The sequence below is a fragment of the Ranitomeya variabilis genome, chromosome 1 (assembly GCF_051348905.1).
Source record: "Ranitomeya variabilis isolate aRanVar5 chromosome 1, aRanVar5.hap1, whole genome shotgun sequence".
Classification (NCBI taxonomy): domain Eukaryota; kingdom Metazoa; phylum Chordata; class Amphibia; order Anura; family Dendrobatidae; genus Ranitomeya; species Ranitomeya variabilis.
In genome coordinates, this window is record NC_135232.1 from 32320237 (window position 1) to 32333879 (window position 13643).

Consider the following 13643-nt stretch of genomic DNA (forward strand, 5'->3'; position numbering starts at 1 on the left):
AGACGGATTGATGGATGGATGGATAAAACTAGCACTTTTTAATGCAAAAATTGGTACAAAGCCCTGCTCTATAACGTTACGTGGTCTCCCCTTCGTGGCTGAGTTGCTGCGGTTCCTTCCACTTCTCAGTAATATCAGTCACAAGTGATGGGGAAGATTCAGGAGGAAGAAATGTCATGAACGGACTTATTACCCCTGTGGCTCCTATTACAGGACCGCGCTGGTGTAAGGTGCACAGGGCGGTAGTCACGGGTGAGGGGCTGCTTTGTTGCCACACCCTGGCACCCCACAAGTAAGTAGTGTCCCGTTTCCCTTGTGCGCTGTGTGAATTGTATAACACTCATATTTTGGCCAGAGACCTTCTATGTCTCCACGATCCTGAATCCAGGAACAGCAGAAGACACTTTATCCTTTTCAAACTTTTTAACTTTACTGATCTATCCAAATTTAATTGTTGTTACAGCACAATAAGTTGTCGTGCGGTACTTTTAGCCTGAGCTATTCCTCTCCTCGATAGCATGTCTGGCCCCTGGGATATTCCACCCTGCTCCGCAGCTCTCATGAATCCTGTCCCAACTTCCATACATGGTTTTCCATCTGACCTTCATTTGTGGAAAAGAATAAGGCAGGCTCTTCCATGTCTAATTTGGGCCTTAAGCTCCAGACGTCCCAGAAAGATCCACTGAAGTTTGTCGTGGCCGTTCTCATGCTGACTTGGATGTTACACACCGAGGCGATGTTAGAGTTGTGAGGGACCACCATGGTCATCATGTCCCACCCCCTGCTCAAAGCAGGATTCACTAAATCCTCCCAGACAGATATCTGTCCAGCCTCTGAAGACTTCCATTGAAGGAGAACGCACCACCTCTCGTGGCAGCCTGTTCCATTTATTCTTCAACGTCACAGTTGAGCTGATGGGCAGAGAAAATGATGCACGTTGGCACATATTAAATGCCGCCAGTATTGACAGTGGCATTTAACATGTTAACAATCACTGGCGGAGCACTGCTCCACCCGCGATTGTTAGTGGCAGGTCCTGGCTGTAGTACACAGCCATCTCCTGCTGAGTATGGGGCGGGCTCACTGCGTGAGCCTGCTCTATACCTCTGTTTCCGACATGTGCTATACATGTACAGCCGATGTTGTGAAGGGGCTAATAAACTGTTTTAATAAACTGTTATTTTGTCCATGTGGGCAATTTTCCATGTAGGCAATTTTCCATATAGGCAATTTTCTGTGTTGGCATTCATGTCTTTGGCCATTTTTCCTTTGGCCATTTTTCATGGAACCAGATATTCTATACTGTATATTTTAGATTTTTTTTATGTTTCTGTTTTTGCTTTTTTTTTAGCTTTTAGAGAGCAGAAGCGGCTGATGTGATCTGATTATGTTCCTGATGACGTGCTCTTGCTGCGGGCGGTTTGTTTCTCAGATTCTGTACCCTGCATTCCTAATTTTTCTGATGTGTGAACTGTTTTTGTGACTCATAAAACTTTTTAAAATATTAAAGTAAGAATCAAGTCAGAAGTAATGTAATAGAAGTCTACATGCTTGGAAAGTAAATCAGAGCTGCCGTGCATTGGTTTTATGCCGAAAATTGAAAAGTCCTTGAGTATACAATAAAGCAAGAGCAATGAAATCTGTTTTCTAAGGAATGGACTCTGAGCATTGATTACTGATTAATGTAGAAAAAAACTCTTCTGCAGCTTCTGTGCTGATGAATTTCATAATCTACAGTGCCTTGAAAAAGTATTCATACCCCATGAATTTTCCACGTTAGACCCACAAACTTAAATGTATTTTATTGAGATTGTATGTGATACCAACACTAAGCAGCAAAAATGTGTAAAGGAAATGATACTTGGGAGTTTTCTATAAATTTTAATAAAAATATAAATCTGAAAATTGCGACGTGTATTCAAGCCCCCTGAGTCAGAATTTTGTAGGACCACATTTTGCTGCAATTCCTGCTGCAGTCTTTTGGTGTTTGTCTCTCCCAGCTTTGCCCATCTAGAGGTGACTTTTTTGCCCCTTCTTTGCACACTCGCTCTTGCTCAGTGAGATTGGATGGAGACATCTGTGAACAGCAATTTGTAAGTCTTGTCACAGATTCTTAATAGGATTTTGGTCTGGACTGTGACTGGGCTGTTCACAAAAGACGTGAACATGCTCTTATCTGAACACTCCATTGTAGCTCTGATATGATGTTTAGGGTTGCTGTTCTGTTGGAAGGTGAAAGTATGCTCCAGTCTCAAGTCTTTTGCAGTTTTCCTTCAGGATTGCTCTGTATTAGCTATATCCATCTCCCCTTCATTTCTCTCCAGCTTCCCTGACCCTGCTGAACTAAAGCCTCCCTAACGCAGGATGATGCCACCATCATGTCTGATGTTGGGGATGGTGTTTTCAGGGTGATGTACAGTGCTAGTTTTGCACCACACATAGCATTTTACATTTAGCCCCAAAAGTTCTCCTTTGGATTCATCTGACCAGAGCACCTTTCTCCACATGCTCGCTGTGTCCACTACATGGATTTTTGCAAACGGGACAACTTGTGATTTGCTTTCAAAAATGGTTTCCTTCTTGCCATTCTTCCATAAAGGTCAGATTTGTGGAGTATATGACTAATAGTTGTCCTGTGGGCAGATTCTCCCACCTGGGCTGTGGACCTCTGCAGCTCTTCCAGAGTGACCATAGGCCTCTTGGCTTCTCTGATTAGCACTTTCCTAACTTGAGATGTCAGTTTAGGTGGACAACCAAGTCTTGGTAGGTTTGCAGTTGTGCCATACTCCTTCCATTTTTGGATGATGGATTGAACAATGCTCCATTAGAGGTTCAGAGCTTGAGCTGTTTTTTATACCCTAATACTGCTTTGTTCTTCTCCACAACTTTATCCCTAACCTGTCTGGTGGGCTCTTTGGTTTTCATGATGCTGTTTGATCCCTAATGGTCTTACCCAAATTTCTGAGGCCTTCACAAAGCAACTGTAGTTATACTGAGGAAACATTACACACAGGTGGACTCAATTTATTAATTATGTGACTTCTGGAGACAATCGGTCAGTCAGGATTTTATTTAGGGGTATTAGACTACAAAGGGCTGAATACAAATGTACATAACATTTTCAGATTTATATTTTTAAAATAATTAGAAAACCATGGATCAGTTACTTTACACATCAGAAATACTTGCTACTTTGTGTTGGTATCACATAAAATCCCAATAAAATACACTTATGTTTGTGGCTGTAACGTGAAAAATGTGGAAAGTAAAAAAGGGGGAGAAGCCAGCGCTGCTTGTGGTCAGAACGCAAAACATAAAGTGCACATGCACATATTAATTTCTAACGGAGTTTCAAAAATGAGACATTTAGCAAACAATTGATCAATTCTTTGAGCCACCCGCCACTTCACGGCATTCTCATAATGGGGCAGTCCTACTCTACGTTTTTTATATTCGCTGTGCCATTACGGCCTCTAAAAAGCAAGATCTCATTAAATGTGGAAAGCTTCACAAGCTATGAATAGTTTTTCAAAGCATTGTATAAATAATGTGACATAAATAACAGGGCTGAAGCCCACCTCTTTAGGCCCCCATAGCAGCTGCATGGACTGTCTGTTGCATTATGATTCCTATATATTCCGAGCTCAAGGACAATTTTTCTCTTCTTGTCATTTTCCTATGAATAATGTGGCAAAAGATTCATGGTCTTGACCCTCAGATATGTATAAATGATGCTTTCTGCAAATGTATCCTATATGTACCATACTTCATCTCTCTCTCTGGATAAGTGTACCATATGATATACATCATCGTTCAGCTGGTTGAGTAATGGCGCTACTTACATAAAGTACGTTACATCGCCATTAACCTACTGTCGCATGACAGGGTCTTACGCGAGATCTCGGACATTGTGGTCTGTGCTGAGCACACTGCCTCATTCTTTGTTTCTGATGGCACTTAGTGTAAATGGAGGTACTATATATATGATGGATCGAAATGTTGTTCCCATAGCAGAAGATGAATGGCGCGAGGTTAAAAGCCCTCTTCTGTACATTTGTGTTTACGATTAGATCTGATCTAGAAGCTTGAATAATATCTATTGGTTGCATTGGACACAGCATAGATATAAGTGTGTTCTGCCTTACTTTTCCTCCTTACTTAGAAACAGTGGCATAAGATGACCAGTTTTGAAAAATAATATGATACTCTATCATATGAGGTTGATGCTACAGTACATGTGTCTATGTGTGGCCACTCCACGGATGGAAAAGTACTAAATGACGAATTGTTTACTTTGATATGAGGCACAATATTGACTTGTGTCTGTATGACACTCATATGGGTACTATAATTATTTTATATAACAGCCTTCTTCTCGATCTTGAGCCATGGCGAATAGATGGATGAATGCTCTGTAGGAAGATCGATCTTGAGCAAGCCTAGATAGTTCCAGCAGGGTCTTCTCCAATGTTATTTTGATTGTATGAGGCCATCGGGTTGCCGGTCTTCATCTTTGCCTTGTTTCTTCTATTCCTCCAACCATGATGTCCTTCTTCAGTGATTGTTCTCTTCGTATCATGTGTTCGCAAGTCCTAGCTTGGTGATTCTTGCTTTGAGTGACATGTCTGGCTTGATTTGTTCCAAGATGGATTTGTTTGTTCTTCTTGCCATCCATGCATCCATGGTATTGATAACATCCTTCTCGAGCGCCACATTTCTAAGGCATCCATTCTTCTTCTGTCTTGTTTCTTCATCGTCCAGGTTTCACATCTATATGTTAGTACAGAAACGACCACACTATGTACAAGCCATGTCTTCATCGCCAGTGAAATGTTCCTCAATTTAAAGACCTTATCTACTGACTTCCTTGTTGATTTGCCCATAGATATACGCCTATTGACTTCCGGTGTCGTCGCTGCATCTTGAGTGATCATCGATCCAAATAGGCTGAAGTTCTTTACAACTTCCAGTTCTTCGCCATCCATCTCAAATATGTCCCGTTCGTACTGGGCAGTGGTTAATATCTTTGTCTTCTTTGTGGTGACTAGCAGACCCATTTTCGAGCTTTCCATCTTGACACTCTGTAATAAGCCTTTTCTGACTCCTCGCTCTACTTTGATCCATGCCGTGTCACCACGTTCCGTTCGCACTGTTGCCTCTTGGTTGATGTAAAGGTTCCTAATGAGGCTGATCAGATGTTTCGGCACAACCATATCCTTCATGGTATTCCAAAGTTTCTGATGATCAACACAGTCAAATGCTTTGCTGTATACAGTCAATGAAGCAAAAATAGATCTTGTTGTATCATTGGCCTTTTCCATTACCCATCTAATGTTACCAATCACATCTCTTGTTCCTCTGCCTTTTCGGAATCCTGCTTGTTCCTTTGGCAGCTCTTTGTCAAAGTAAGGCCGCAACCGTCTTTGTAGGATCTTCAGTAGTATTTTACTGGCATGAGATAGGAGCTCAATCGTCCAATAGTCTCCACAATCGGTAGCATCTCCCTTCTTCGGAATAGGAATGAACACGGATCTTGCTATATATGACCCTTTTTATCACAATGCTGTTTTACATTTCTTACTCTGTTGGTCTGAGCTTATCTGACCTCTGTCGCAGATGCAAAGAAAAAAGTGGTTTACACTAAAATTGCATTGTCAATGAGTGGAACAGGCTGCCGCGAGAGGTGGTGAGTTCTCCTTTAATGGAAGTCTTCAAACAGAGGCTGGACTGACATCAGTCTGAGATGGTTTAGCGAATCCTGCATTGAGCAGGGGGTTGAACACGATGACCCTGAAGGTCCTTTCCAACTTTAACATTCTAGGATTCTATGAAGTCCTTTCTTGGACAGGCCGATGGTCGGGAACGAAAAAGATCTCGTCCCCAATTATTGTTGCACGTAAACGAGAAATAAGATGGAGAAAAAAACTGTTGGATGCTCTGTGCGTCCTGCGACCCTGAATTCATGTTTCTATGATTATTATTGAGTTTTTCACGTGTTGAATGTTCCGGTTTTATTCCCTTTTTCTCTCCTTTCTGCTCCTGTTTATTCATTTGTATCGACTTCATCTCTTATTACATTTCCCAACATTTCCACCAAGGTCAGAATTTATTATGTGGCTTTGATTATGTTCCCTATAGGAGGTTTTATACATTTATTTGCCTTTTGCTTATATTTTCCTTGCTTTGCTCCTTCGCCGTTAGATGCACTTTTGTGATGGTGAGGGGTCACTGCTATATAATACCATGAGATGTGCTGCATCCAAGGCCGGCGCCTCATACATACCGATACAATATGTGCGTTTTTACATAATTAGGACTGTAATTATGTGTTTCTGCAGCAAAACATCGCTGTACATTGTAGGGCTGAGCAGGGACATTGGCTCAAGATAGAAAGAGAAAAATGTGTTTGACTTTAAATGATCCAGATGGAGAAAAACCTTAACAAAAGCAACAATGAAGGTAAAAGAACAAAGGGAATAATATGGACAGAACTGACTTACACAGCGGCGCATGCAGTCACTATGATTCCATAGTACGGAGCCATAAATGCTCGGCATGACACTATATGGCGCCTTTGTACGGCACCATGCAACAGATGTACTCTGTCCTAATAACAATGCTTCTATGGAAACTTCTCTACTATTTGGCATCTGATAGAACATGATGCACAAAATCAGAGGTATTTGGAGGAACAGGGAGGCCAATATGATGCACTGTTGGCTGAACTTGTACTGAGTAGGGTTGAGCGACTTTTACTTTTTCAGGATCGAGTTTCGCGAAACCCGACTTTGTCAAAAGTCGGGTCGGGTGAAATCGGCCGATTATTGCGAAAAGTCGGGGATCCGACCGAAACACGAAATCCAATGCAAGTCTATGGAGAATCAAAGTCGGCAGTGAGTGGAGGACAGGAAAACACCAACAGAGCCCATTTTAATGCCAAAAACATCAATTCTTGTTACTTAAGCTTGTCAATCTTAATTTACCTTATAATAATAGTTAGCCATTGAAAATTTGGGGGTCATTTGGCAACAGTTGTGGGGGGAGTAGGGCTGACTCAAGTTTTTCGTGGGCCCAGGAAACGCGGACTACGTCACGGCGGTGGAGCAGGGAGAGGTAAGTATTTCAACTTTGCAAGTGCTGTGATCCTGAGCAAGCAGGGGGGGCACACTCATTCGCATTGCCACTGGCACAGGGCCCCTCAAAGTACGGCATTGTGATTGACGGTGGGGGCGCCTCCCACCGGCAGAGACACTTTTGCGTACTATGAGGGGCCCTGTGCCAGTGACGTCGCCAACGAGTATGCCCCACCCACTTGTTGAAGGAACCTGCACTTTCATCTGCACCTTCCTCTTTGTCCCCGTGTAAGGTCGTATAGTATGCGGGAAGGGGAACCAGACTTTCTGCAGGGTCAGATACTGGCTATGTAGAGTGCAAGGGGAATGTAGTGGTCTGGGTCAATGTACCGGCAGACTCATCTAGCAGTGGCTGGGCAATGGGCAGGATGAGGAGGAAACACAGATATAGGCCCAAAGAATAAAGTAGGCTAAATGCAGTTCAAAATTGGTAACAGGAGTAAACAGGCAGCACTGCTTTGTTCAGTGGAGGAGAACAGCAAGGAGCGGCAGACACCGTTAGTAGGCCCAACCAAACCAGTAGGCCAAATGCAGTTTTAAAATTCCTATAGGCCGAAAGCCTGAAGATTGAAGCTCAGGAGAAAAACACAGGAGAATACCAAGGAGCGGCAGACACCGTTAGTAGGCCCAACCAAACTAGTAGGCCAAATGCACTTTAATATGTGATATCGGCTGCAAATTGAGGCTCTGCTTTGTGCAGTGAAGGACAGCTGTATTGAGTGGCGCAGACAGACACAGGTAGTAGGCCTAAATTAAAAAAGTTGGCTCAATGCAGTTTAAAATTGGTTACAGGGGTACACAGGCGGCAGAGCGTTGTTAAGCGGAGGACGATTGTCAGGACTGGAGTGGCCCAGACAGACTTAGTAGGCCTAAAATAAAAAAAGTAGGTGCAATGCAGTTAAAAATGGGTAACAGGGGTACACAAGCAGCATTGTTTTGTTAGGCGGAGGACGATTGCTAGGAGTGGCGCAGACAGACTTACTAGGCCTAAAATAAAAAAGTTGGCTCAATGCAGTTCAAAATGGGTAACGGGTACACAGGCAGCATTGTTTTGGTCAGCGGAGGACGATTAGTAGGAGTGGCCCAGACAGACTTACTAGGCCTAAAATAAAAAAGTTGGCTCAATGCAGTTCAAAATGGGTAACGGGTACACAGGCAGCATTGTTTTGGTCAGCGGAGGACGATTAGTAGGAGTGGCGCAGACAGACTTACTAGGCCTAAAATAAAAAAGTTGGCTCAATGCAGTTCAAAATGGGTAACGGGTACACAGGCAGCATTGTTTTGGTCAGCGGAGGACGATTAGTAGGAGTGGCGCAGACAGACTTACTAGGCCTAAAATAAAAAAGTTGGCTCAATGCAGTTCAAAATGGGTAACGGGTACACAGGCAGCATTGTTTTGGTCAGCGGAGGACGATTAGTAGGAGTGGCGCAGACAGACTTACTAGGCCTAAAATAAAAAAGTTGGCTCAATGCAGTTTAAAATGGGTAACAGGGGTACACAAGCAGCACTGGTTTGGTCAGCGGAGGACGATTGCTAGGAGTGGCGCAGACAGACATACTAGGCCTAAAATAAAAAAGTTGGCTCAATGCAGTTCTAAACTGGTAACAGGAGTAAACTGGTGGCACTGCTTTGTTCGGTGGAGGACAACTGGAATAAGTGGCTGACACAGTACGTTGGCCTAAATAGTAAAGCGGGCTAAATGTCTGCAAAAAAAATGTTCGTAAATAAACAGGTGGCAAAGCAACGTACAGTGGTGGGTTCCTCTGCTGAGTACCAGATAGTGGTAGTTCGTGCACAGTATTCACAGGTCAAAATGGAGGGCATGATCCCTGTATATATTTACTATCATCTCTCAATTTGTATTGGCAGTGCCATTGAAGGATTTAACAGCACCGACTAAACAGCGGTGGAGCACTGTTTGAGCTGGGGGAGGGAACACTCTCTCGTGGGCGGCGGTACTGGCCCAGGGCCCCTCATATTACGACGGTGTGTCTGACGTTGGGTGTGCACCCCCACCGCCAGAGACACTTAATTGTACTTAAGTGTACCAGGTGCACCAACGGTACAGGACGTTTGGTAATTAGTCCAGGCTTGCAAGTGCATGCTGGTTAAATGTCTACGCATGCACGTTGTATTTAAATTTTTAAGAATCTTCCCTCTGCTAAAGGTCGTTGAGCATTTCTTACAGATCACTTTAGACTGATCATTGGGATCTTGGTCAAAAAAATGCCACACTGCACTCTTCCTACTATGGAATTCCTTTTCAGGCATTGCACGCTGTGCAACTTTCAGCGGTTGGCCACGCTGTCCTAAAACTGTTTTTGTCACACGTTTTGGGCCTGATACGGGCCTGGCTGGTGACAGCTGTTGCGATGTAGATTGGTGTTGCTGCGGATAACCCTCCTTTGCTTGTGAGCTAGTGCCAGCGGCACCCTCTTCCCCCAATGGCTGCCAATCTGGGTCAAGAACTGGGTCATCTATCACCTCCTCCTCCACAATGTCATGTGCACCTTCCTCAGTGTCACCGTGTAAGCCGGTGCTATAGCGTTCGGGACAGGGCACCATAGTCTCATCAGGGTCAGATTCTGGCTCAGGAAACTGCGAGGTCAATGTAGTGATCTGAGTCAATGGAACAGCATCATAATCTAGCTGTGGCTGTGCATCAGTGCACACCATGTCCGATTCTTCTTGTAATGGGCAGTGTACAATTTCCCTTTCTAACCCTGGCACGGTATGGGTAAAGAGCTCCATGGAGTAACCTGTAGTGTCGCCTGACGCATCCATCACTTTTGGTTTGGGAGAAGGACACAAGGAAACGTCTTTTTCTGGACCGGAAGCATCCACTGACGACTGGCCTCTCTTAGATTTTGAACTTTGGGAAGAGGAGGCGAAAGAGCTAGAGGCTGAGTCAGCAAGGAAAGACAAAACTTTTTCCTGCTGCTCCGGCTTTAAAAGCTGTTTTCCTACTCCCAGGTAAGGGAGCCTTCGAGGCCTTGTGTAGCCAGATGATGACGCAGGCTCAACACCTCCAGCCTTAGGTGCTACTGTGCTTTTGCCACTACCACCAGATGCAGCACCACCACCACCATCAGTACTAGCTGGCAACCCCCGCCCACGGCCTCTTCCACCAGACTTCCTCATTTTTTGGGGGGAGACACTGAACCACAACTCTGTCCCAGTGGTATAACACAACACTATGAACGTGGCAGAAAGTGGCTGCCTGATATACGATACACTAGCAGTACAGCAGAATATAAACTGTGTGAGAATTACTATCTCACTTTTGGGGGGAGACACTGAACCACAACTCTGGCCCAGTGGTATAACACAACACTATGAACGTGGCAGAAAGTGGCTGTAATTATTATAAAAAAAATAAATAAAAAAAATTACTGCAATAACAAGCTTCCTACAATGATCTCAGGACAAGTATGGCAGCAATAAAAAGGACTGCTGAACAAAAAAAATGGTAGACAAATAAACAAGACAGGTAACTGGGCAGAAAGGAGCAACAGGATTTTTGCTTTGAAAAAAGCAGTTGGTTTGCACAGCACCGTGCACACAGCTATGCAGCTGCTGCACTAAAATACGACCTCCACTGTCCCTGCACAAAAAGGTGGTGTGGGACAGTGAAAATCGCTCCAGCACAAGCGGTTTGGTTTTTTTTTTATTTCCTCCCTAACTCTGTCCCTGCTTCTGACTAACTGCAGCAAACTCTCCCTATGCTCAGATCGGCAGAAGTAAGATGGCGGTCGGCGTGCACGCCCCTTTATAGCCCCTGTGACGCCGCAGACAGCAAGCCAATCACTGCCATGCCCTTGTCTAAGATGGTGGGGACAGAGACCTATGTCATCACTCTGCCCACACTCTGCGTCCTCCTTCATTGGATGAAAAACGGCGGTAACAGCGTCATACGAAACGCGACTCTGGCGCTCTGATCGTGTACCGCATGGCCGATCCCACACTAGGATCGGTTCGGGTTTCATGAAACCCGACTTTGCCTAAAAGTCGTCGATTTATGAAAATGACCGATCCGTTTCGCTCAACCCTAGTACTGAGCTGTAATTCCTCCAAGTGCCTAAGCCTTAAAGTCATTTAAAGAGACTGCAGGTAAAAATCCTGGCTGGTGGGATAACTGGAGCAGCGGCTACAGGGAGAAAATTAAGTTTTATCCTCCTTGAGACTAGTTGTTTTGAGTCATTGGGGCGGAGCACAACTGAGTATTGATTGACAGCCTCGTGTGAAGACACATGCTGCTGTCCAGGCTGTCAATCATAGTGCCGGGGAGTGATTACAGCTGCGCTCACTGTGTAGTGACTGGTGACTTTTCCCACTCCCTGCACTACCCCTATGACTGGAAGTTAGCAGTGTACCTGTGATTCCAGCTCTGGAGTGAGATAAAACATTTACTAGAAAGCAGCATAGAAGATATTATACAGCAGTGCCGAGCAGTGTAGCTTTCATTCCAGCCCTGGAATAAGATAAAGCATTAACTAGAAAGCAGCAGCATCATAGAGGATATTATACAGCAGTGCCGAGCAGTGTAGCTATGATTCCAGCCCTGGAGTGAAGTAATCCACTTACTACTGTTTTCTAGTAGCATGGACGACATTATACAGCAGTGCTGAGCAGAGTAGCAGTGAATCCTGCTCCTGGGTGAAATAGAACACTTACTATAAAGCAGCAGATATCTGTCATCTCTCCACCTTTCCCTCTCATTCTCCTCCTCCTTCCTTCCCTCCCTTTTCATAAGCTTCAATTGTCTGCTGTAATCTGATTCCTCAGTGAGCTAGCAGTCTGTCTTACCTTGAACAGGATGGATTTTTACAGTAAATAATGCCTACAGGAGGCACGAAGGGGGAAGAAGTGGCTTATAAGTGGAGAAATAAGCATAGATGTCTAATAAAATATATTACAAAGTTTTTTTATATTCACTTACACTATTGATTTATGCAAAGATTGAGGAAACAACAGTGTGCAATTAAGCTACAGATTCAGATAATCAGAACTGATGAACATAGGTTTTTACAGTTTTACAGTCCAATAGTTCCCTTTACTCAATATTATGTGACTTGTGATAGTTCGCGGCCACGTTTTTGCATTGAGGCTTTACGTTGCCCATTTTGATGTTGCAGAGATGATTTATCATTAAATTGTTCCCTCCGGATCGAAGATGACTCAGAACTTGTATTACCTGACGGTACATTGAAATGACAACCTCGGCACTGCTACATCTCTAATGGCTCCTTTATCTCCCTCCCAGGGGTTCAGCGCCAGGTTGCCAGATGTGTTAGCAAAGGAAAAGGTGTGGTGAAATATACCTTCTGTGATCCCAACGAGCAGCCGATGTCAAGGCAGAAGAAGTGCAACCTGCAGGACTGCCCGGCCAGGTGAGCACACGCCGACCTGGTGAAAGTGTAGACAATTGTCCAGTTTACGTCCTATAGAAACAGCCTCTTGAGAGAGGAAGAGGACTTGAACGCTGTAGCGCCACCTATAGGAAGTAGCGATCCTACAAGTCACTGTTGACCCTTTAACGGGCCTTGAAATGTGACTTAGGATAAAAACCAAATCAGAATCTCAATTTGCAGACGTGGTGTTTCGGGGGTTTTGCCTGTCGTCAGTGCAAAGTATGAGAACTGATTTGGCTGGGATGAGAGGCTCTGGTCTGAGGTCTAAGGGGTAATGTTTCTTACACTCCTCACAGTTTCCAGGATCTCTGCTTGCAGTAATTCAGTAGGAGCCTTCATCATTGCATCGTCAACAACATGGATGCACGACACGTCCGTCCTTATGGAGAATTTTGTCAGGCAGGAACATTGCTCGTATCCCCTTTTGAAGTTTTAAGATCAGCAAGTAGAACAGCTGCGTTGTCAAGAAATTTTAAAGGGTTATTCCCAGAAAATCAAATTCTCAGGGGTTTTCAGAGCCCCATTCTCTGGATTACTGCGGGTCAACACTTTATCCTCTGTCATGTGGATAGGGAAATACTAGATTTTTTTTGCAATAAGCCTTTAATATTTGCTCCCAAAGTCGGCTTACCCCGCATTCATTGGGGATCCATAGTAAAAGTTCTAAATACCCCCTCACCCCCAAAAAAATACAACAGGTGAGAGGAATATGTATTGTGGAAAGAACACAGTAATTATGCCCCTATTGAAGCCCCTTAGTGTTCTCACCTAGATTCCCTTTCATGGCCATTATAGAGTATGATATGACCTTTATACAAATTGATGTGTACCACTTTTTTTTATAAGCCACACCCCATCTCTGTAGACCACACCTACCTCTAAAAGGACCACCCCCGCTTATATACACAGCATATTCTGCTCCTTTGAAAAAGTCAAATTCAGTTGCATGTATTTTTATTTTTTTCAGTGGAAATATTCTTATTGTCAACTGGATGGACACAGAAATATACAGAAGTGATAGTGGGAATGTAAGGCTTGTCCTCCGAGGACTCTCACTATGACTACAGTGAAGGGTTAACATCCAGACATGTAAAATAA

At 44.0% G+C, this 13643-nt stretch overlaps 1 protein-coding gene across 1 annotated transcript in view; it reads left to right on the forward strand.

Moving 5' to 3' along the window:
- ADAMTS12 (ADAM metallopeptidase with thrombospondin type 1 motif 12) overlaps window positions 1–13643 on the forward strand; it is a 510507-nt gene that overhangs the window by 430438 nt on the left and 66426 nt on the right. The window contains exon 17 of the mRNA XM_077281848.1: window positions 12398–12524. Coding sequence (XP_077137963.1) covers window positions 12398–12524 — 127 coding nt within the window. The remainder of the gene's footprint in view (window positions 1–12397; window positions 12525–13643) is intronic.